Source organism: Dermochelys coriacea, chromosome 2 (assembly GCF_009764565.3).
Source record: "Dermochelys coriacea isolate rDerCor1 chromosome 2, rDerCor1.pri.v4, whole genome shotgun sequence".
Taxonomy (NCBI): domain Eukaryota; kingdom Metazoa; phylum Chordata; order Testudines; family Dermochelyidae; genus Dermochelys; species Dermochelys coriacea.
Genome location: NC_050069.1, coordinates 233,593,799 through 233,619,565, shown reverse-complemented (window position 1 = coordinate 233,619,565; position 25,767 = coordinate 233,593,799). Strand labels below are relative to the sequence as shown.

General features: G+C 42.5%; 1 protein-coding gene across 10 annotated transcripts in view; it reads left to right on the top strand.

Annotated features, from left to right (window-relative positions):
- The window catches only part of NEBL (nebulette), a 406,325-nt gene that overhangs the window by 327,289 nt on the left and 53,269 nt on the right, over positions 1-25,767 (top strand). For 4 of the 10 annotated variants that reach the window (XM_043509413.1, XM_043509419.1, XM_043509416.1 and 1 more), the window contains exons 8-18: positions 1,442-1,549; positions 4,550-4,657; positions 7,632-7,736; positions 8,958-9,065; positions 16,280-16,390; positions 20,776-20,886; positions 21,018-21,128; positions 22,604-22,714; positions 23,372-23,482; positions 24,681-24,791; positions 25,419-25,523. The exons of 2 other annotated variants lie outside the window; for them this stretch is intronic. In XM_043509413.1, the coding sequence (XP_043365348.1) occupies positions 1,442-1,549; positions 4,550-4,657; positions 7,632-7,736; positions 8,958-9,065; positions 16,280-16,390; positions 20,776-20,886; positions 21,018-21,128; positions 22,604-22,714; positions 23,372-23,482; positions 24,681-24,791; positions 25,419-25,523 (1,200 nt within the window). The remainder of the gene's footprint in view (positions 1-1,441; positions 1,550-4,549; positions 4,658-7,631; positions 7,737-8,957; positions 9,066-16,279; positions 16,391-20,775; positions 20,887-21,017; positions 21,129-22,603; positions 22,715-23,371; positions 23,483-24,680; positions 24,792-25,418; positions 25,524-25,767) is intronic. 4 more of the 10 variants (XM_043509414.1, XM_043509415.1, XM_043509418.1 and 1 more) reach the window with 4 other exon arrangements.

The following is a 25,767-nucleotide window of genomic DNA, read 5'->3' as shown; positions in this document are numbered from 1 at the left end:
CCGCACTGCGGTCATTACCCCAGATCTGGCCAGGATCTCTGCTTTTAGCTGAGGATAGTCTGCAACAGCCTCTTCAGGCAAATCATAGTAGGCCTTCTGGGCCTCCCCTCACAAGAATGGAGCGAGGATGCCAGACCACTATTCTCAATGCCAAGCCTCCCGCAGGGCTGTCCTCTCAAAGGCCAGGAGGTATGCCTCTACATCATCCTCCCACATCATTTCCTACAGCCAATTGCTGGCCTGGATGATCTGCGTCCCATCGTGGCCGCGGTTCAGCTCTGTAAGGGCCTTTACCTGGTTTACCAGTTCCCGCAACATAGCCTGGTCTTGAGCAGCCTGGTCCGTCAGCAGGCCATTAGTCTCTTGCTGCAGCCACACTGCCTCCTGTTGGGCGGCTGCCTGGACATGGGTAGCCTCCTGCTGGGCAGCCATAGCTTGTATCAGTGCCCACACTACCTCCTTCATTGTGGTGAAAAAAAATAAAAATAGACCCCCCCCCCCGCTTTTTTCCCCCCAAACACTGTCTTCCTTCCGCCGGGCTGTGTATACCAAATCCCACTTCTAACACCAGTTGTGACAAAGTTCCTCCTCCACCTTGGTGGGTCTTGCGCTTATTGGCGGATTTGCTTGCCTTGGAGCTTCACGGCAGCCCTCAGCTTGGCCGTTTTTCTGAACCCACAGTCCAGGTTGACAACTCCTGTGTCTGACCAGGAGTTGGGAGGTTGGGGGGAACCCGGGCCCACCCTCTACTCTGGGTTCCAGTCCAGGGCCCCGTGGAATGCAGCTGTCCAGAGTGCCTCCTGGAACAGCTGTGTGACAGCTACAACTCCCTGGACTACTTCCTCATGTCCTCCTCCCAACACCTTTATTCTCACCATAGGACCTTTCTCCTGGTGTCTGATAATGCATGTACTCCTCAGTCCTCCAACTAACTGCGTTCTCACTCTCAGCTCCTAGTGCCTCTTGCTCCCAGTTCCTCACATGCGTACCACAAACTGAAGTGGGTTCTTTTTTAAAACCCAGCTGCCCTGATTAGTCTGCCTTACTTGATTCTAGCAGCTTCTTGATTGGCTGCAGGTGTTCTAATCAGCCTGTCTGTCTTAATTGTCTCTAGAAGGTTCCTGATTGTTCTGGAACCTTCCCTGTTACCTTACCCAGGGACAGGGACCTACTTTACCTGGGGCTAATATATCTGCCTTCTATTACTCTCCTGTAGCCATCTGGCCCGACCTTCTCACACTACATTAACATAATAAAACAGTTCTTACATAAAACATGTTCTTTTCTCTCTATATTTGTTTTAACCTTCACTATTGTATAATGTTTGGGGATTTAGGGATGGAGAATTTGTCTTCATTTAAATTCCTCAGTAATCTCTCAATTCTTTATGCCTCCTTTCAGTGTAACCTTTCAATATAAAATGTGTTTGCTCTGGTGGCAGGTTAAATACAAAGAGCAATTCAATAAGGAAATGAAGAACCACCAGTATAACCCTCTTGGCAGTGCTTCTTTCAAGCAAGCACAGATGGCATCCACCTTGGCGAGTGATGTAAGTGCAGTTGTTCTGTGTTCTACCTCTCAGCGTGTACGGTATATTGATCGTGGTATTCTGTAAACATCATAATTTTCTTGTGAACAATTGTGCATCTTACTTGATTTACCAAGAGCAGCCGCTCACAATATGTATTGTATCTGCATCTGCAAGAACTGAGAAATTGAATTTGGAGTTTAACATGGAGATCATTTTGAAAGTTGGTTGAAAGTAGACTTCAGAGCTGAACCTATATTATTGCATAATAGTACATATAGGGCACCAACCAGTTCAACCCCCGCTTATGAATAACCCCTTCTTTTGCTAGTGCCTACAGTGCACCCTTCATTGCCCTTTCCTGCCTGTAACCTTCCTCAGGCTGTGACAAATCTCAGCTCCTTCTTTGTGAGGCTCCAAAGATTTTGATGAATTGCTGTGTATGCACATGAACCGGGAGATGGAGCCAAAGTGCAGCATTTCAAGAAAGAAGAGTAGTTAGGGGATTTAATGTAAGTCACTGCCTGCTGCAATCAGACTCAGATGGGAGAAAGCACATGTGCCATGTGGTGCTGCAATGCTGACAGAATGTTCAACAATGCTTTCATGTGGCGAATGTCATAAATTTGGGCTTTTCTTAGAGGCAGTACTGTGGTCCTGGATAACTTAGGGGTAGATTGTACCTGGCCCCTTTGGGGGTGTGCAAAGAAAGGGAGGTTGAATCTTACTCCTCCTTTGTGTGGTTTGGGTAATTGCCAGGCACAGTTGTGCAGGGACTGCTCCCTCTTTACTCTGCTAAGACTGCACAGTGCTCTGAAGAGTACAGGGGCCCTGTCTTCTCTGCCCCAGTCCAGTGGAGTAAGATCTGTAAAATAGTAAAAAAAACAAAAAACAAAACAAAACAAACAAACAAAACACCATGCCGCTAGCAAACTGTGTTATGCTGCTGAAACTTTTAAAGTTTAGACTAGGCTTAAAAAAAAGAGAGGACGTATTATATCATGAGGATCTTAATCAGGGTTTTCTAATGTGTGTATGGGGAGACTGGGGAGGGCTTGGATAACTGCATGAAGGACGAATTGGTGTGGGGGAAGTATATGGAAAAGCTATACAGTAAGTACTCCTCGGGGAATTCTGTGCTACTGACTGCGTACATAATTAATGAGCCATGCACAATTTTAATGTTTTGTGCAGAAAAAAGCTTCTGCTGAAATGTTGCTGCAGTTCCACCTTTTGCCCACTAGAGAGCGCTGTGGCGCAAGAACAGCAGCAGCTCCCAGCAGAAAACAACTTTTGCAATTCTGCCTTTTGCCCATCAGAGGGCACTGTGGCAATAGAACACAGCAGCTGCTCCCAACCAGCATAGGAAGAGAAAGAGCCCGACTCTTTGCAACACCTGTCAGGCCAGGTCAGGAGACAGACAGTGTGGGGTGCTGGGGCAGGGGTGTCAGACAGGGGCTCATAAAAGCTAGTGGGAGAGGACAGACTGGGACAGGGAATGAATTGGAGTGGAGGCACAGGGCCATAGGGAGGAGGGAGGTGTAGGACCACGTGGTGATGGGAGAGGGGGTGCAGAGCTACATAGGGAAAGAGGGTGGCTGGGTGGGGGCACAGAGACACATGGGGATGGGGAAAGGGTACAGAGACACATGGGGACAAGGGGAGAGGTGCAGGGCCACATGGGGATGCGGGGAGTAGGTGTCTGAGTGGGGGTGGAGGGACATGTGGACAGAAGGTGCAAGGACACATGGGGGTGCAGGAACACATAGGGACAGGGGTAGATGTGCCTGACTGAATGGGAGAGGCTAGGGATCAGCCAGATTCTGCATAGGAGAAGCTCCCTAACAATCCCTCCCCACCCCCCAAAAAAACCTGTTCCAGTTTTCCCACCCACACCCCAAAACCCTCAAAGTTCACACCCAGGCTCCTTCCCAGCAACTTACTTCCCTCTCCCTCGGCTCCTCCATTACCCCTGACTCTCCCAAGCCTTTGCACTGCTTCTGAGGGGTGCAGAGAATATGGTTCTGTTTGTAGTTTGAATGAATTATTACTCAGAGTTCTGAATCAAAATGCCCAGTAAAGAATGTATTTGTCAAAAAAAATTTCTTGAATCCTTTTTGTTGTTTGTATTGTTAGACATACTTGCTGACAGGTATTTTGAAATAAATGACCAAAAATATTTGAAATTGGTGTGATTATGTTATGTTATTTAGAAAAATAAAATATGCAGAATTTTAAAATATTGTGCATAGCATTTTTAATTTTTGTTGCAGAATTTTTAATTTTGGGGGGCAGAATTCCCCCAGGAGTAATGTAGGCAGGGTGCCGGTGGGGGTTGATTGGTTTCATTTTCCTGAAGGGGAAACTCAACTTTTAAAAGTTTGGGAAACACTGCTGTCGGCTATTGGGAATGTATATGATGTGCCATTTCATCATGTGATTAGGTTCTGTCTCATCTAAGGCTCCATTCATTCTTGTTACTGAAAACAAACTGTATTAAATAAAAATACATGTACAAAATACTGTTTGATTGTGAGGTAGCTACTCTATAAAGATTTTTTTGCACACAAGGAGTTGATGAAAAACAGTCTGACTTGAGGGAAGAAAGGCAATGAATAATATAAATTTAATGATAAATTGTCCAACTGTAGAACAATATTGTGTAAAGATAATTTTCAAATAAAAATCAGTAAGAAGGTATTTCTGATGTATATATCTGCCATAGCCTATTCTGTTTTGAAAAGTCTTACAAAATCCGATGTGATTAACTTTACCCTTTTTGAAATGTTTGCGTAGTTATCAAAATATTTGCTCACTAGTGGAAAGGAAGCCCTCACTGTATATTGATTTTTTCAAATAGTAGTAAATGAGCACCACCTAGTGGCCATTGTACATATTTCATGCAAGCGCTGTAGTAAGATTTTTCTTTTTCTTTTTTGTTTTTATAGTGTACAGTATAAATAGAACGTGCTGTATATTTCACAAGTATTCACCTTGCTATACTCTGTATTCGGTTTTCAGGTGAAATACAAAAAAGATATGGTGGAAAGTCTACACAATCCAGCTTCAGACCTGCCAAACTTGCTATATTTAGAGCATGCTTTAAATGCCAGCAAAATGCATAGTAATGTAAGTTGACTTTTTTAATCATTACTTTTACTATACTTATAAATGGTACATTTTCCTTTTATTGCAAGATGTATCACACGCATGGCATTGTCTTCCTGTTTTTCAGTGAGTTTTGATCACAAAGCATAGTTTCTCATATATATATAACCTTTTGAAGGCCTGGTTCCTCTTGCTTCTTATATTTTAATCTGAGCAGGCCTTTATATCCACCTGTAAAACACTGCTTCTGGCACAAAATAATCCAGCTATCCAGTTTGAATCTGATTCTTCACATTACCCTTCTGTGAACTGAAACTCTCCCACAGCTGTGCCTTTTCTAAGTACTCATTCTTTCTTTATCACCCTTTACTTTTGCATCAGTATCTTTTCCCCCTTAGGCATTCCCTTTCTGAATTTAACCTTGGCTATCACTTTTGTATTGATCATATCCAAATCTATAGACCTCCAGGATTTAGGACCACCCTCACTTTCTGCTCACCAAATTATTTATCCTTGTTTGGCCTAACTGTAGCTTCCTTCAATTTAATGCATTTAAACTGGATATTTTTTACCAGCTGGTTAAATGAGCACCATCGGTCTGAACTTTGGAACTTCTTTCTTCTTATCTCACATAAGACAAGAAGCTAGGTGCTCAACTTTTGTTCAAATTCCCTGATGTCTATATATCTGCCTACTCTCACCTATAAAACATTTTCATCTGACACAATTTCTACCATTCCTTTGCCCAAACAGTGGTTGGTTCCTACATTATCTTCATCCCTACAACTAGAGATGTTTGTGATCTCCCTAAAAGTTAACTCTCTGGACTATGCTTTGTCCAAAAGCTGGTGGTTTATCTTGGCTGTGATCAGAAACAAGAACACTTCATATCCATCCCCTGAGTCAAGTACAAAATACCATAGGGTGTATCTACGCTACTGCACATTCCTTACTGTGGTATGTAGAGTACATACATTACATGTCCTGTAGCATGGGTATACAGTGCAGTGTAGATGGTGAGGCACTGCTTAGGCGAGTAGAGTAAAGACACACCTGAATCCTGTGGATATGTTCACTACATGGCTCTCTACGTGACTAAGCAGTGCCCTGCCCATCTACACAGCTATTTTTAGCAGTGTAGTCTCCCACAGCCTCCCTGCTGCCAAAGTCTTTCTCCAACACCAGAAAAGGCTCCAGCAGTGGGGAAAGGCTCTGGCAGCTCCCCACTGCTAGAACATGTCTGTGGCAACAGGGAAAGGCTCTGCCAAGGGGGAGGCTCCACTGCCAGAGCCTTTCCCCACTGCCTTTCCACTGCCAGAGCCTTTCACTGATGCATGTATCTACATGCACCCTATATGCCACCATCAATGTTGTGCAGTGTAGATGTACCTTTAGTCTTCAAAATCCTTCATGGTCTTGATCTTTCCCCTGCCCCCATCTCTCTGACTTATTTTTGATTTATTCTCCAGCCTTTCTCTATGCTTCTCAAATTCCATCTTTTTTGTGTTCCGCCTCCCTGTCTCTCTATAATGAACAGCAGATCCTTCTTCTAGTCTACTTCAATATCTGGAACAGCCTTTCTGCCCCTAGTGGTCTCAAGATCTATTTTCTTCTACCCTACCTACAGTATGACATACCGACTGCTGTAAAAAGAGCAATTACTGAACCTTTCAGTTTCTACATAGTCCATAGTTCTTCCCTGAAATGTGTATTTCTATTCGTACTTATCCTGATGTATCCAAACCTACCACCTGTATGATACATTGTAATGTACACCATGTATTGTACTTCATGTTTTGACTATGATTTTCTGCAAATAATTATTTGTATGAACGACTCCACAAAAACATAACAGTATTTTATCGCAAAAATGTAATTCAAGCTGTGTTTTGTGAAGATAAGTTGTAACATTTACAGGGAAATCCAGAAATGTGCATATATGCACAAATACACCATTGCAGATTTTGTGAGATAGATGTCACTACATATCTGATTTCAGATGAGAAATGAGATTGAAAGGTCACGTTTTGCCCTTAGATTTCCTAGATATTTATTGAATAGCATTTGAAATCTAGATTTAAATTTTCACACACAGCCAATCTGAAATTTAGCAGCTTTTATATTAGCTTGATTTGTTCTAACTGTAAAAGGTCTTTGAGGTTTGTATCTGATCAAATACGGAATATAAGGAATTTAGATTACATAGCTTCATTTTCAGACAACATTTTGGAGCGAGTGGAATATTTTCTGTTTATTTTGAAAGAGTTTCTGAAGAATACAAATTCAAATGTATAAAGAATTGTGTACATATTTTGAAGGGATAAAATTTATCAAGAGCAAAGAGTGCTCTTGCATTATGTACTCAGTATTTTATTTTATTTGTACTAACGTTCTGTAAGCATCAATCAACAGATAACATGTACAAGGTAATACATCTAAGATTTCCTATTGTTGTTAATGCAATTTAATTTCAAATTAACACAGGTATTTGAAACAGGTTGGACAAATACAGAATTGGTACTTCTCCAGGAGACCAGTTCTATGTCTGGAATTTAATATAGTAAGAATAATGACTTTAAATATCCAGGTTCTGCAGATATTTTTTTTGTTACCATAAGAGAATATGTGTAAATGTTGTGTGATATTTATAATTATTTCCACTAGGAGGCAAATGGACACCATCAAATATGCTTTTTTGTCCTTTGAGCCTAAATAATATTAATTCTTTATTTTTCACAAGCAAAAATCTTTAATATTTGTATAAATAAGACAGGAGTTTTTAAAAAACTTCTGAACTTTGTGGCTGTTTTTTGACATTGTTTTCATTCTACCACGTTATACCTTATCCCAAAATTGGGTTATTTTTAATTGTTTAAGATTTATTATTAGTGTTAGGTATTTTATGTTGTTTCTTTTATGCTTATTTAAATTGCTCTTTAAATTGAAACCAGTCAATTTTATATATAAAAACATGTTTTGCTGTTCTTTGTTTCAGTATGAATACAAGAAACTGTTTGAGAAAAGTAAGGGGCACTATCATTTTGCTCTGGATACAACTGAACAGATGCATCACAAAGAAAATGCTGTGCTCCAAAGTCAGGTATACAGAAATTGTAAATAAACCTTATGAAGTGACAAAAGCAGCTTTCTTACAGTTACTAAACCATGCACAAATTCCATGACAAATTACAATGATGTAAGATGCATATAAAGTGATTGGGATCGCAAGTGGGAGCAGCTGAGTGCCTCCATGTTGAATGCTGCAGGAGGGAGGCGTAATGCCACATGTCGACAGGGAAGAGGGTTTTTAAAACTTTGCTTAAATTCAGACACTGCTGCAGTGTTAAAAAAAGATCATGAAATTAAAATAACACTTAAAATAAAGTGTAAAATTACACTTTAATGTAACATTTTGATCCTTATCGCTTTTGGTTTCACCGTATATAAACTCTCCAGTGTCTAGCTTTGTGATGTTTTCCATATCTTTCTCTGATTAGGATGAATAACATAAATTCATGTAGCCATACATAAGCCTTGTTGATAAATCTGAGTTGTACTTTTAATTGATGAGAATGAATGAATTTACAAGGCTCATTAAAACTTCAGGATCCCAAGCTGAAAGATGTCTGCTTCCTTGCTGCACAAGTTATAATAAAAAAAGCAAATTACAGTGTCCTCAGAGTTATGTCCATCAGTATTTTTATAACAAGTTTTAGGGCCAAATTCAGGTTGTCGATACTGCCTAAGCATATACAAGAAAAGAGGGAGCTGAGGGTAGACATGGAATAGAATGTAAGACCAAACAGCTCTGGCTTCCTTCCCTTTCCTCTTGTGCAGGTTTCAGGAGAGGGTGTTTTAAGAATTGTAGCTGGAGAGCCACAGAAAAAGATGCCTGTAGGAAGTCAGGTCTCCACACCAGGTTCTGAGGGTCTGGTTGAACCCTAGGCTTGCATGAGCTTTTTGGTTACACCTAATTTGGCTTATGGGAATTTGTTTTCATTTATGGTTTTATATATGCTCAAAAGGTTATTTTTTCTGAGTAAACAGGATACAGTTCACGTCCCTCATTCCTGGTGTCCTCTAAATCCACTGGTCTTCAGTTCTAGAGCATAGTGGCAAGGGCATATGTTACAGCAGAAAACCTTCCCTGGTTTGGATGCCCCACTACACCCACAGAAAGCTTGGCAAAAAATCTAAGCCAAGAACTCTGAGAGGGAGTTTGGCTAGGACAGAATTTTCTTACTCAATCCCAATCAAACAATCATCACATTTTGTCATCTACTATAGTTGTGGAGAATATTTATTTATTTTATTTTCTTAGGTTAAGTACAAAGAGGCTTATGAAAAATCTAAAGGCAGATCAATGATGGAGTTCACAGATACGCCAATTTATCAAGTTTCAAAAGAAGTTCAAAAGATTCAAAGTGAGGTTGGTACAATACATGTTTGATTTGCATAATCGGTCGTAAGAAGTAGAAAGGGATCAAAACTTGAACTGTGAATCATGACCCCTTTAAATTGTAGGTGGTTTGGATTCTAATTCGCAGATACAAACCCACGTCTACGATTTAGGTTTCAGGTTGGTTCCACAAGTTTCAGGTTGGTACTCTCCTTCCTGTCTGAAACAGAAACCTGAGTCTTTCATCTTTTTCCTCTCTACTCCTTACCTGGATAACCACTTCATTTAATTTCCCTCCTTCTCTGCTCTTTATGTAGTGAGTGTGTGGTTTATCTGTCAGTATATAGAGTGTGGGTGGGAATACTAATGTTCTTCATCGAGAGCTGTCCCTGTGGGTGCTCCACTCTAGGTGTTGGTGTGTCCTGCGCCTTCGCTCAGAGATTTTTACAGCAGTACTTGTACCGGTCGCGCACGCGCAGAGCTTGCCTCCCTGCTCTGAGTGTACCTTAATAGTACGCGTGGGCGACCGGTCTCCTCAGTTCCTTCTCTACCGTCCCCGGCCTGAGATGGAGCTCAGCAGACTCATTAGAAAACTCTCTCCCTTGTTACTCTTACCCTTTTATATAGTTTGTTACCAGTAGTGTGTGTTGGTTTCTCTCTTTTAAAAAAAAATTCTCTTAGTTCCTGTTAGCGCAGCTGCTTCCGACATGCCTGGCTCTCCAGGCTTTAAGCTCTGCTCTAATTGTAAGGATGCCACCCCTCTGTCTGATGGCCAGTCAAAATGCATAAAATGTTTGGGGGAGTCCCACATTCCCCCAAAATGTGCCCATTGCAGCAAACTTAAGTCTAGGGCATGAAAGGACAGGGAGTTGAGGCTAAAGCTGCTCCTGCTGTAAAAATCCTTAGGGTCAGCTTCAGACTCAGGTCCTGATTCCGGCTCTGCTCCACACCACGCCTCTAAGAAGATGAAGAAAACTTCAAAAAAAAATCACCTTCTGTCACCCGCAAAGTGAACGTCGCGGGAGAAGGCTTCTCCCAGCAGGTCTACCGGCTGAACAGTTTTAATGTGCCAGGCTCCTCCAGCGCCATGCGAAACCCGGAGGCGGCTCCGGCGATAGCACGAAGTTCCAGTGCTGAGGCTTCAGGCTTCCAGTTGCCTGCCTCTCAGATGGCACCTTTTGGCATCTCGGTGGAAGTGGTGCTGACACACACAGATGTGCCTGACTCCTTGCAGGCTATCACCGGTCTCCCGGCACTGACGCCTGCTGAGCTGGCCGGCAGCCAAACAACTTTAAAGACACCGGTGCTGAGGAACTTTTCATCGCAGCAGATTCCTCTCGCACAGCCCTCACCACACAGAGGAGCTTCAGCACTCCAATTTATGCAGTCAAGTAACCTGCTTGTGTCACCCATTCTGCAGTCACCTTTACTGAATGCCTACTTCTCACCAAATGCTCAGCCAGGATCCAAACAGCCTTCCTCCAGTGAGGAGGAAGCTGGTCTCCAGGAGGATTTTTCACCATATGAAGTCTCTCATCCTCAGACCCCAATTAATAGAGGTCATAGAAACATCACCTTATCCTACTCTCAGGATTCTGCCAGTGGTGTGTAAACCCAGTGGTGTGTAAACCCACCTATGCCCTTCCCACCACAGTGGCAATATTGGGCACCGTGGGCATCCTATCCTCGAGACCACACTCGCTATGCCATCTCAACCCGGCCCGACACCGGCCCGGCACCACAAGCTCACGAACCTGCAACTGATGCCAGACACCGGACAGCACCATCACAAGTGCAGAATCAGGCACAACCTGTCTCTAACCCAATAGACCCAGTTGTTACATCTGATGAAGCCCTGCTTCCTCCTCCTCTGTCATCTTCAGATGACTTTTCAAAATTTCAAGGTCTTTTCAGAAGAGTGGCCAGTGAATTAAGAATTAATCTGGAGGAGGCTCCTGAACAGCAGCATGAGTTAATGGACATCCTGCAGCCGCCTTCTTCTTCTTCTTCTTCTTCTTCTTCCAGGATTGCACTGCCAATCAACCCAGCCCTTCTGGAATCTGCCAAAGCCATCTGGCAGACTCCTGCTGCAAGCTTACCTACCTGCAAACGAGCAGACCGCAAGTACTTCATCCCTTCCAAGGGCTCGGAATTTCTTTTCACTCATCCAGCGCCTAATTCGCTGGTAGTTGATGCAGTTAACCAAAAGAAAAAGCACCAGTATTCCCGCTCCACCCCAGCTGATAAAGACAATAAGTGTTTAGATCTGCTTGGACGTAAAGTATACGCATCTTCTACCCTACAATTTCGAATAGCTAACTATATGGCCGTTCTGGCAAAATATGATCACAAAAATTACAACAAATTCATGGACTTTATTGAGGACTTTCCAGAAGCAAAGAAACAACAATTCACTGCTTTAGTCTCTGAGGGACAAATCATATCACGTACCACTCTTCAAGCGGCCCTTGATGTGGCCAATACTGCAGCAAGATCCACCGCTACAGGAGTAGTCTTGCTTCGAGGTTCATGGCTCTCTTCCTCTTCATTTCCTTGAGAGGTCCAGACTACTATTGAAGACCTTCCATTCGACGGCGACAAACTCTTTGCCTCCACAACAAACGACGTCTTTCACTCATTCCTTCATTCCAGTCCTTAGGAATACAAACCCCTACACTAGAAGGTGACAATATAGATACCAACCTTACCAACATATACCCAGCACTTCCAGAGATCACACGACCAACAACAGGAACAAGAGACCCAGATACCAGCATTGCCGCCCCAATTCCGTGGCAGTGTCTCAATCCCCTCCGACTAACAAGCAGATTTGAAGCCTTGGTCAAGGGTTTCGAAAACAATGTTCCCACTTCAGTGCTTACACTGCCTGTCCCTACTTTTGGACACCGCCTACCACCATTCTCCCATCAATGACACATTATCACTGACAAGTGGGTTTTAGAGGTCATCACACTTGGCTATTCAATCCTCTTCCTATCCATGCCTCCTACCCACCCACCCTCCCTGTCCCTCTTCAGGGACCCCTCTCATGAGCAACTGCTCCTACAAGAAGTACATCATCTCCTTCTATTGGGAGCAGTGGAGCTTGTGCCTGAATGACACAGAGGGAAGGGGTTTTACTCGCATTATTTCTTAACAGACAAGAAAACCGGGGGATGGTGACCGATCCTCGACCTCAGGCGACTCAACAATTTTATCAAGAAACAAAAGTTCAAAATGGTTACCCTCGCCACCATAATCCCAGCACTGGAGCAGGGCGATTGGTTTTTAGCCCTCAACCTACAGGATGCCTATTTTCATGTGACAATACATCCAACCCACAGACGCTTCCTTCATTTCACCCTCAGCTTGACACATTTTCAATACAGGGTACTACCCTTCGGCCTATCTACTGCCCCCCGTGTTTTTTCCAAGCTCCTGGCCTTAGTTACTGCCCACCTCTGGAAGCAAGGAATCATAGTATTTCCTTACCTAGACGACTGCCTCCTCAAAGCCTCAACGCTCGACAAAGCGCTTCAATTCATGCAACTCACTGTCGATTGTTTCCTATCCCTCGGCCTACAAATAAACAACGACAAATCCACATTAATTCCTACCCAGCACCTGGAGTTCATCGGAGCACACCTTGATTCCCGGATGGGAATAGCATCTCTCCCGTCCAATTGCTTCAACACCATAAAGCAGCTGGCAAGAAAACTTCACAACAGTCCTCAAGTCTGTTTACAACTTCGAGGCTGTTTACAACTACTAGGTCACATGGCCTTGTGCATTTTCGTGGTCCAAAATACACGACTCTACATGAAGTGCTTCCAAGCTTGGTTGGCCACGGTTTACAGACCCAATGTGCATGCCCTAAACAAATCCTGATCCATACCTTTCCGAGTCAAAGACCGTCTTCTATGATGGACAGTTCCCTCCAACCTCTGCTCTAGAGTCCCCTTTCTTCAGGAGGCTCCATCCATCATAATGACTACCGACGCATCCCTCACAGGGTGGGTGCTCACATGTTACATCACACAAGCCACGGGCTATGGTCTCCAACAGAAACCTCCCTGCACATAAACATCCTGGAACTTCAAGCTGTAAGCAATGCCTGCCGTCACTTCCTCCTTTTAATCCGGAACCAACATGTACGGATAATGACAGACATCATCACCTGCATGTTCTGTGTAAAAAAAAAAAAAAAAAAAAAAAAAAATAAAAGGCAGGGACGAGCTCGCTCTCATTTGCTTTGCACAGAAGCTATGAAACTCTGGAATTGGTGCCTTGCGAACAATATCTGGATATCAGCCGCCTACCTTCCCGGGGCTATGAATACCACAGTGGAAGAATTAAGCAGACGCTTTCCCTGGGACCACGAATGGGAGATAAACTAAACGATCATCACCAACGTAACCGTATTTGGGGCTACTCAGCCATAGACCTCTTTGCAACTGCAAAAAACACAAAGTGCCCCGAATTTTGCTCCAGACCAGGACTGGGCAAACACTCCCTGGGAGATGCATTTATGATTCCGTGGCACTGGAACTTACTCTATGCTTTTCCCCCCGATCCCGATTCTCCACAGAGTTCTGACAAAAATACAAACAGGTGATCCTGACTGCCCCAGCATGGCCAAGACAACCAGGATTCCCATTCCTCACCAGGATGTCAACTCGACTACCAATCTCATTGCCTCTCATTCCGAACCTCCTATCACAGCAACACAGCCGATTTCTCCACCCCAACCTGTCCATGCTTCACCTCAAAGCTTGGTTCCTACATGGTTCTCCCAAAACAAACTAGCATGCTCTGATGAAGTTCAAAGAGTGCTCCTACATAGCAGAACACAATCTACTCTACACCACCTATCTCCAAAAGTGGAAGCAATTTACACAATGGTGCTCAACTAAACAACTGTCTCCTATATCTGCATCTCTTCCACTTATACTCGACTACCTGTTGTACCTCAATCTGGCCTTTCTTTTAGCTCCATCGAAGTCCACCTAGCTGCTATTACAACTTTCCACAATAAAATTGACAGTTCCTCTGTTTGCTCATCCGATCACTAAACATTTTCTCAAAGGACTTCAATCCCTATACCCAGACATTAGACCTCCTACCCCTCCATGGGACCTTCACTTAGTATTATCTTGCTTAACTCAACAACCATTCAAACCCCTAGCCACTTGCTCCCTCTTACACCTTTCTATGAAAACAGCATTCTTAGTGGTAATCCCTTCTGCCAGACAGGCAGGAGAAATAGCAGCTCTCATGGCAGATATAACCTATTTTTTGAGGACAAAGTTACCCTTCGATTACACCCCAAATTTCTTCCAAAGGTCCATTTGTCATTCCACATCAATGAACCGATACACCTGCCGACTTTCTTTCCTAAATCACATGTGAACTCTTTTGAATCCATAATGCATACCCTAGATGTACACAGGGCTTTGTTCTATTTGGATAGAACCAAGCCCTTTAGGAATTCTTCTAGTCTCTTTGTCTCCATCATGGAGCAATCCAGAGGGATACCTATTTCGACCCAGAGACTTTCAAAATGGATTTCTGACTGTATCTGACTCTGTTATCAGATACGGAAAGTTATGCCTCCAGCAAACATCAGAACTCGTTCCACTAAATCGATGGCTACCTCTGTGGCTTTTCTATGCAAAGTTCCCCTGACTGACATCTGTAAAGCAGCCACTTGGTCTTCTGAACACACTTTTGTTAAGCACTACGCCCTTACTCAAGACTCCCTTTCGGATACACGATTAGGCAGAGCTGTTTTATCTACTGCATTTCTACCCAATCCGAAGTCCCTACCTCCTTGAGATACACTTGCTTTAAGTCACCTAGAGTGGAGCACCCACAGGGACAGCTCTCAAATAAGAGGAGGAGGTTACTCACCCTGTGCAGTAACTGACGTTCTTCGAGATGAGTGTCCCTATGGGTGCTCCACTACCCACCCTCCTCCCCTCTACTTCAGAGTTCGGGTAGCCTCCGTTGTAGAGAAGGAACTGAGGAGACCGGTTGCGCACACATACTGTTAAGGTACACTCAGAGCAGGGGGGCAAGCTTTGTGCGTGCACGACCGGTACAAGTACTGCTGTAAAAATCTCCAAGCGAAGGCACAGGGACGCACCAACACCTAGAGTGGAGCACCCACAGGGACACTCATCTCGAAGAACGTCAGTTACTGCACAGGGTGAGTAACCTCCTCGTCTGTGCTCATACTGAAAAAGTGTATGAGGAAAGGTGGGCAGAGTAAGTGTGTTTCTGGTTTATAAATCGAGGGTGGGTAGAAGTAAGGTTGGTGTTTGGCCTTTAAATGCCAATTTCATGGCTTTCCTGTTTTATTAATGTAGTTTTAAAGAAAAATATACTATCTTGATACTTTCATAACAGATTACTGTGCCCACATACATCTCCTCTGCTCTGTCCTACCTGCTTCCAAAACTCTACTCTACAGTTTATCCAAAATGCTGCTGAAAATTCTCTTTCCTCTGTGGCTTTGGCCATGTTACTTCCCTAGTCAAATCCTTCACTAGCTTTTACTCTGTATCAAGTTCTTGGTCCTTGTCCTCATGTTTAAGAGTCCTGCACAGTTTCAGTCCTGTCTACCTTTCTGGTCTCATTTGCTCCAACTTCCCTGCTGTCTGGACACCCCTCATGGGTGGCATTTGGTCACATCTATCTTCCATCGTGTCCAGGTGATTCTTTCCTGTTCTTTGTTCACCAGTCAAAATCCCCTTACCATAGTCCAATTCTTTCTCAAAGTGCATTTCTTCTGTGAGGCCATTCAGTGCTGACCCAACTAGTAATAGATGTATAAATAATCATAGGTTTCAGAGTAGCAGCCGTGTTAGTCTGTATTCGCAAAAAGAAAAGGAGTACTTGTGGCACCTTAAAGACTAACAAATTTATTAGAGCATAAGCTTTCGTGAGCTACAGCTAAATGCATCCGATGAAGTGAGCTGTAGCTCACGAAAGCTTATGCTCTAATAAATTTGTTAGTCTCTAAGGTGCCACAAGTACTCCTTTTCTTTTATAAATAATCATGTTGTTTAAAAAACCTCCGACCCTAATACAGTCCACTTAACTTGACCCCTAACTTACAGAATGTCTTATTTATATTTGAATTTGCAGTTTGTGTCTAATTTAGAATGTACTCTCAGCAATATGTCTATATATGCATGTGCATATAATGGCATGCATCAGTAACTGTTGTTCTGTTTCAACAGAAAGCGTATCGCAAAGATTTTGAAGAAGGGCTTAAAGGAAAGGCATCACTGGATTTAGACAAGACCCCAGAATTCTTGCATGTACAACATGTCACCAATCTTTTGAAAGGGGTAAAGCAGGTTTTTGTTTTGTTTCTTTGTTATCCTGTAAATGAGTGATAAACAGACTAGCTACAAGCTAATGAGTCATGAACAATTTATGTTAATATTTAACTGGATAAGCATGTGACTTCATGGATAGAAATCCAGAATCTCAGTGCATCATTGAATTATTAAAACTGCCACTTACCAACATACTTTAGTTATGTAGTCCGCATGATTTTATATCTGACCAATTCAGATTATTGCAACATGTAATTATTATATATTTGAGATAGTGCTCTCAACAGTATCAATATTTTCTAAAGAATCCTGTATGAACATAAAAAGAAAAGTTGTATTAAAAGGGTAAAGGGACCCAATATTAATTTTGGAAAACATCACAACCACAATTCAAAACTATGTGACCATAGGCAAAAACCCACCACACAGTGCATTAGGCAGTGTCTTTTGCCTCAGTTTATCACCTTGAGGTGTGAAAGTCCAACAAATTGATGTTCCTTAACACATCACTCCCTCCCTCTGCTGCCCACTCGCAGATGGCTGTCCTTGGTTAGTGAAGACCCAGAGTGTGGGGTGCATTCTCAGGGGTTCACCTCCCACCCTGAGGGGTGGGGTGCTAAGCAATGCCTCTGCTGTTGCCCCCCTCTGCAACTGTCTCACAGCTGCCACTGTCTCTCTGCCACTGCTAACCACTGTCTCTCTGTTGCCATTCTCTGTGATGTCACGTTCTGAGGATCCACCACTTAACCCAGCTCTCAGTGATTTCAGCAGGTAATGGAGAACCTCACTACCAGTGCAGTTTCTGTGTTGTCTTTCTCTGCAACACTGTCCCTACACAGTATCTAAGGCATAGCCCCAAACCTGCTACAAGAGCTTTGTATAGCTGGCTTTTTAATATTACTTAAATCAAAATAATTGTTTTATCCAACACACATGAAAGGAGTGAAGTAAAGCAAATATAAATCCATAATATAGCTCTGACCAATAAATGACATGGTCTGCGTTATGCATTTCTTGTGAGAAGTTGCCCAATCATTTTCCTTATCACAGCTGTTGCTTTAATATTTGTCTGACTTTCTTCATGGAGCATTTCTGAAAAATGAATATGAAATAGTAAATTAAATCTTCATTCTCAAAAAGGAGATTTCTTCTGATATGTTGTAGAAATAAGGGTTTAGGATACCTCTAAAATGAATTTCTGTGTGGATGCTGTAACATTTTTTTCACTGCTCAGAATCTTCCTACCAATAGTCATTCCCTTGTATTATTAGACAACTGTGTTTTCATATCAGGACAGAGTATTAATTCAGATAAATTCCATATATTGAACATATTCATTTGACCAGATCAGGGGTGGGTAAACTTTTTGGCCTGAGGGCCACATTGGGTTTCTGAAATTGTATGGAGAGCCAGTTCGGGGAGGCTTTGCCACCCCAAACAGCCAGGCATGGCCTGACCCTTATCTGACCCCCCCTTGCTTCTCACCCCCTGATGGCCCCCCGGCGACCCCTGCCCCATCCACCCACCCCCGCTCTCTGTCCCCTGACCGCCTCCGGACCCCCTGCCCCATCCAACCTCCCCTCTCCTTCCTAACTGCCCCCTGGAACCCCTGCCCCATCCAACCACCCCTTCTCCCTGACCGCCCCCGGACCGACCACCCCTAACTGCCCCCCGCCACCCCATCCAACCTCCCTCTCCTTCCTGACTGCCCCTCCCGACCCCTGCCCCATCCAACCACCCCTTCTCCCTGACTGCCCAGACACCCTGCCCCCCACCGCCTTATCCAACCCCCCTCCTGACTGCCCCCCTGGGACCACTGCCCCATCAACCACCCCCTGTCCCCTGACTGCCCCCCGCCGCCCCATCCACCCTCGTCTCCTTCCTGACAGCCCCCGGGACCCCTGCCCCCATTCAACCCCCCTGTTCCGCACCCTCTGACCGCCCCGAACCCTATCCACACCCCCGGCGCCTGACCACCCCCCAAATTCCCCTGCCCTCTATTTAACCCCACCCCCTTACCTCGCTGCCTGGAGCACCGGTGGCTGGCGGCGCAACTGCTCTAGGACAGGCAGCCACGCTGCGCAGCACAGAGCACCGGGTCAGGCCAGGCTCTGCAGCTGCGCTGCCCAGTAAGAGCTTGCAGCCCCGCCACCCAGAGTATTGTGCTGGCTGGCAGCACAGTGAACTGATGCTGTGGGGGAGGGAAAACAGTGGGGGAGGGTCCAGGGGCTAGCCTCCCGGGCCAGGAGCTCAGGGGCTGGGCAGGACGGTCCCGCGGGCCGTAGTTTGCCCACCTCTGGACCAGATTCAGCAGTATATCAGGATTTTTAATTTCACTTCATGCGTATTTAGGAATAAAAAATGTCAAATCTATCCAATATAATCTACATAAATTTGGATTATAACATAAAAGTGTTTAGATTTGTCATATTAAGAATTAACATTTCTACCCTCTCCATTTAAGCCAAAATTAAAAATATTTTCACTCTTCTACTTTTGAAGGGTTCCTGCTTTGATTTTTTTTAAATAACTGAATAAGTGCATCCCAGATTTTCTATGGGAAAAGAGACAGTCCTATTTGCCTTATTATTTTAGACCAGGATTTTCTTAAGAAATCCTGGTCTAAAATAATATGTTGTAGTCAGATAATATTCCTTTACAAACAATTCATCCTCTGGTAAAATGATTTCCTCCCAATAGGTCAAATGCTACTTGAGCTTGGTTCAAGATACAGCTTCCTTTGCAAGCACCATTTTGTGCACTTACGACACACCATGCTTATTATGTCGCCTACTCCACAAGGAAATGTCAGTTTGCATTTTTCCTTAATGGAGTGCATTAAATGATTTCCTATCTCTCACCTTTTAAACTCACCCCTTGCCACAGAGAAATAATTCTTTGTTTGTCATAGAGAAGGAAAATATGAGCATTAAAGCAACATTTAGGCACAAGTTTAGACTGTTGAGGTCTAGATAATGTTATCCCCACATTATCAAAATTCTGTTTAAAAAAAACAAAAAAATAAAAAAATCAGATAAGTCAAATTATTAACGTTTGTTTATTAAGATGTGCATTCAGGGATATATTGCTTAGTTGTTATGTAAAGGTTCTTCTTATGCTTTAAAGAAACATCATGGTTTAGGCAAGTAAGAGAAATCAAAGTTATTTCATGTCTTAAATAGGCAACAAATTCTTCATTCATTTTGGAATACTTCATTTCTTAAAAAGGCAATAAAACAATGTGTCTGCTCAGCTGCAATCTCTTCTGTTGTCATCTCCTTGTGGAGAGCACTCAGCAGAGATTACATCTATTATTACAGTGAGACCCGCTTTTTGTAGAAACACAACTACTTTGGGAGAGAGAGAGAATTTAATTATTCCCCATATTAATGGGAGGATCTTCCTGATTATTATAGATGATCCTGATAATTCACTGATGTTAAAGGGAAGCTTCTTTAATGATAGGTGTATCCTCTTTTATTTGCCTTAAATAAAAGGCTTATAAAAGGAGAAAACATTTTGCTAAATTCTGTGAAATTCAGTAAGTAAAGGAAAGCTTTAATTCATTTACTTAAGAAGTCAGTTGAAAAATATTTGCCTAAAATCTCAGTACTGTATGTCTTTTAACCCACTCACTCTTTTTAAAAGGGAGTTCAGAGAGCGTAAGTAAAAATTAAGTAAGTAAAACCTTGAATTTGGATTAAAGCATCTCTTTGCTGCACCCTCATCAGTTCACATCGTTCATCTGGGAATACAGGAGAGGATGGAGAACCAGCTGGCCACAGCAGCCTCTGCTGTGCTTTTAATTTTACATAGAGTACTTGGATACTATGGCAATAGTAGTTGCTAAATGCTAATAGATACTATCTCAGTGCAGTGTCTGAGGGAAATTGAAGTCAGGTGGTGGGAGTATTGTGGAACATAATTTATCAGATAGGCAGGTTACTAGCTCTTACTATAGTTATTTAGGGCATCTGTCCTAATTGTGATGCCATTAGTAGAATGGGGCTGAAAATGTAGCTTGCTAGCCACCAATCTATCAAAGCTGCCATCCATAGGAAAGCCCACAAAGCAAAGGTTATTGCAATTTATACATATGAAGATCTACAATCCAAGGCCCTTATACAGATGAGGTAGTACTGTATAGGGGTAGAATGTTTTTCAAGAGCACACAGCAAAAGACAAGGCTAAATTTAAAACCTTTTTCACTTTTGGGGCAACATACCTTTTGATTTGATAATTTCCAGTTCTGTTTTAACTATGATAAATGTACTTCAGCTAATTTGTATTTCATAGAAAATTTCAAAAGAAAAGCTTCAAATACTTACTAAGAGGCATATCTTTTTAAGATCTTGCACACAATTAAAGTGGAGATTTTTTTTTTAAATCCTTAGAAAGAATATAGAAAAGATTTGGAAGAAGGGATGAAAGGAAAAGGACTGACAGTGTTTGAAGATACTCCGGATTTGATTAGAGTGAAAAATGCAGCCCAGATACTGAATGAGGTATGTTTTGCTAGTGAAGGTTGTTAATGTAGTGGAAAATTCAGTCTTTACAGGGTTTATATTCTAAGTTTATGCATAATTTAAATGGAAATACTGTATGTTTTGAATCTGGTGGAACCTATATTTTGCAGAAAGAATATAGAAAAGATCTGGAAAATGAAATAAAGGGGAAAGGAATGACACTGACTCCAGATATCCCTGACATTCAGAGAGCAAAGAGAGCATCTGAAATTGTTAGTGAGGTCAGTGGATAAAGCATTTTAAAATATTGGGGTTTTTCTCAGTTTATTGGTTGCTTCAGTTAGTGAAAACTAACTAGTCTCTGCTCTATTGAAAAGAAAGCTGAATATGGTTTAATGGGCTTTTAAAGAAACATTTGCTGAAGATTTTAAAAAAAATCTTGTATATTAAACATTTTATTTTTTGGAAATGGATATTGGTGCGTATTGGCAAACATCTTGCAATTTACATTTATATAAATGATAAAATATATATTTGTGAAAGTTTCTTCCCAAATTCAAAGCTGTTGCTGAAGGACCATTGTTGCTTGGACCTTGAACCTGCAATTTATTTTGTGCTCATGGAGGGTGCAGGGGACTGCCTGCACAGAGCACGTTTCAGGATCTGGGCCTTTGTGCTTACAGTGCTGGCCCAAGTGCACATGGCAGTTCCCTAACACCAAATTCTGAGCTTACCACCAGATCATGTAAATTTAAATCCACTTGAAGCCCTGCTTCTGTCAATGGCCTCCTGGGAAATGGAACATCTATTGTGACCTAAAAAAGCATGGGGTGAGAGGTGGGGTATGTTACCACTAGGCTGATCAATTTCTTCCACGGAAAAAGAGATTGAGAAGTGAAAGTCTTTTAGCCTAGGCTCTTGGTGCCCTACAATATAAGAGATGAACACTTTTTAATTAATTGAGCCATAAAACTTGGGCAAGAAAAGAAAGAAAATGTACTTATTTTTGAGCTGACTATGTTTTCAGTAGGTGGAAGGACACCAAAATAGAAAGGGGTGCTCAGTATGGCAGTAATGTAAATAGGAATAGCTAAGAGCATAACTTATTTGCTTCTTTTATCAAACAGTAGAACTAAAACCAATTTATGCAGTGTCTCAATATTTTAATTCCATTTGCTTATGAATGAGGGATGTATATTCTTTGGGTGTGATGAAGATGAAATATCATTGCCATTCATGATTAGCAGATATTTATAATTTATAGAACTGAAAAACCAAAGATCATGTATATAAGAGTTGCCATTTGTCTAATGGGTGTGGTTCAGCAAACACCTTATATCAAATTAGTAAATTACAACTTTCTTGCTACAAGAGCTCACTGGAAACACCTCTGTACCTCATTAGATTTCTACCACAGACCTTTCATAAATAAATTATTTTCTTAAAGGCAGATTATGCTTGTATTGGGAAGACACCACACACAGCTTGTTACATTACGTTCCACAGAGTTTTTAAAAATTCTTTGGAAGATAGTCACTGCTATTTATATGTCTTGATTTTCAGATAATATTTTTATGGCTGCAGTTTTTCACTTGTGCTGAAATAGCTCCCAAAGTTTTGCTCCTACAGTTTGGTTTCCTGGCAGTTCATTTCAGACTTAAGGTTATGTCTACAAAAATGGAGATCTAGTTTGAAAATCTGGCCCATAACTATGTAGTTATAATACACCTGATTGTCTGAAACTGTATCTTCACAGAAAGAATACAAGAAAGACCTGGAGACTGAAATTAAAGGGAGGGGCATGCAAGTGGGCACAGATACTCCTGAGATACAACGGGCCACGAAAGCTTCTGAAATTGCAAGCCAGGTTAGTACAGTATTTGGTGAAAGTTTTTAATTCAGCAGTATATAATAAGCTACCTTTATTAAGAATTCTGCTTTCTGACAGATCAGCACAGTAATGAATCAAATGTGTTAGGTTTCACAAAATTCATGGTCATGAGCTGATTAGACTTCGGAGTGACACATTCCAACTCCTGGGAAAAGGTGAGAGTTGCATTACTTACTAACATCATCAGCATCGTGATCAGGAGCTGCACCTGCTACCTTGACTAGCTTTTGGGCCCTAAAAGAGGGCGCTGCTTGTTTGGCTAGGACTAGATGATAAATGGATGCAGAGATAGGGAAAAAGCTTAAGGCCCTGCAGCCTTGATCTTGCACAGTCAGAGGAAGTGCTTCATATCTACACAGACCTCCAATCAGGACTATGAAAATGGAAGAGAGAGACTGAGATAAAAGACTGCATGCAATTTTAGATAACTGTATTCTTAAAAGGATGTTTTAAGCTGGCAACAAGTAGAGTATAGATATACTGTAGGTAGACCCCACAGAGCTAATGCTATTAATATAAAAGCCATTTGGTGTTATAAGGATTCTATTCAACGAAGGCACACAGATGAAAGCAGGATCCATATAAAGCTTTAGCTGTTGTACGTCTGAGTATTGCCAATCTTATTCTTCACAGAAAGAATACAAGAAAGACCTAGAGACTGAAATTAAAGGGAAGGGGATGCAAGTGGGCATGGATACCCCTGAGATACAACGAGCCAAGAAAGCTTCTAAAATTGCAAGCCAGGTGGGTACAGAATGAAACATATACGTTATATTTAAAGTCAAATACAATAAGACTTTTAAATTTATGTAACTTTAGCACCCTTGTGGGCAAGATGGACTCTGCTCTGCAGGCAGCTCTGGCCAAGAGACGACACGAACAGGGATGCAGTTGGGAAAGTCCCTTCCACCCCAGGGGCACATGTTCCAAACCTCCTGGAGTGAACACACACACACCAGAAAAGTACAATGAATATAGGAAAGGGAGATATTTATTTACAGAGGAGTGAGAGGAGAAAAACAACAGGGGAAATATAGGCGAGCTGTAAAACAAGGTTGCATTCAACTCAAGGCCCCACAGGCCCAGTGGTAGCACAGTCCGACAGGGCAGACATCCAGCAATGTGTCTGCATGCAGCGTTCAGGAGTCCTGAGCAAAGTTCCAGTCCAGTGGTGAGTCTTGGGTGCTCCTGGTCACCGTGCGCGCCAGTAAACTTTCCCCAACAAACCCCTTTGGTGCCCTCACCGGCCACTCTCTGCAAAGCCACTCAGAGCATCAACCTCCCTTCTTAAGTAGCTAACAGCCTCCCTCCTTATTCCCAATGCAAAGTCACAAGCTCCAGTACTCACAGTCCCATGCAGCTCTGGGCAGCAGTGATACTCGGTCCAGCTCCAATTTGTCCTTCTCGGGCGATTCCTCCCTGGCACAGTGCTCCGCCTGGCTCCTATCCTGGGGTGTCCCCAATTGGCTGCTCTGACCCTCCCAGGCTTCAGGCAGGTTCTTGGCTCCTTCTCTCGTGAGGGCCAGCTTTCTGCAGCCCTTCTCTGTGGAGCTCCAGTCACGCACATGTCATTCTCCCCTCTCTCTCTCTTTCTCTCTGGTGCTCCCTCTCCCCCAACAACACTTCCGCCTTCTGGAACAATGAGCACTCCCCTCCCGCCCCCCACCCCCTGTCCCAGGAAAAAAATTTAAAGGGGCCATGCTCTCTAAACCCCAAAAGGGTTTCACATATATATATAAAGTCATGTTGAAAGTTGACTGAACTAAGCATAGCTTGCAAAACAACAATTAGATTGCACAGTTACAGCCTATTGTTTGGAATCCAATGAGTGTTACAAGAATAGCTCTGAAGATAGCACACAAATTACAGGAGCTACAGAACCTACACTAAAGGTTAGGAGTATTGTAGATCTCAGGATTATTGAAGTTATGGGCTTTTGCAGAAAGAATACAAGAAAGATCTGGAGACTGAAATTAAAGGGAAGGGGATGCAAGTGGGCACAGATACTCCTGAGATACGACGGGCCAAAAGAGCTTCTGAAATTGCAAGCCAGGTGAGTATAGAATGAAGATTAATTAAGTGTTTTCATGTCTCATAAGAGTGTGCCCTAGGCACACATTATGCAGTGCCTGCTGCATTACCTCTTATTAATTAGAGGAATCCATACTAATATTAAATATATTTACATATGGAGGCCACAAGTGGAACTAAAGTTTTAGGGCCTGATTTTCATTTATACTAAGTGCTTTTCTCCACTTAAAACTCTGCAGCTGCACTGCTGTAGTGTTTCAGTGAAGACATTAGCTATGCCAATAGGAGGGGTTCTCCCATCAGCATAGGTACTCCACCCTCCAAGAGATGGAAGCTAGGTCAACAGGAAAATTCTCCTATCCACCTAGAGCTGTCTACACTGGGGGGTTAGGTTGGTTTAACTGCTCTGCTTACAGGTGTGGATTTTTCACAGCCCCTAAGCGACCTAGTTATACCAACCTAATTTCCTAGAGTAGACTAGGCCTAAGGCTCCTTTACACCACTCTGGCAGGGTAAAGGAGCTGTTAATCGGGACTAAATTGTTTACAATCATTTTAACGTGCTTTTACATTATCAGAGTGAATACACATTTTGGATGTTTTAGCGGTAAGCAGAGATGACATGCACATGGTAAAATGGTGTTTTTCAGAAAATGTACAAAGATGAAGCAGAAAAGATGCTCTGTAATTACTGTACCGTACCAGATACTCCAGAAATTGAGAGGATTAAGAATACTCAGAAAAACATCAGTTCAGTAAGTAGCAGCAGTTCTGCTTTTAGAAGTGATTTTTCATATATATTCAGTGTGAAATGAGCTCTCTTGTGTCCTGGCATAAAATGGGAATATTCAATTAATTGTCCTTCAACTATATGCATAGTTTTGCAATGGCAAAGACCATACCCCTATTTCTTTTAGAAAGAACACCTGTCTTTGCTAGACTTAACACTAATATTTTGAATTACTCAGTCACCAGTGCTACCCTCACCAAGACAATTAT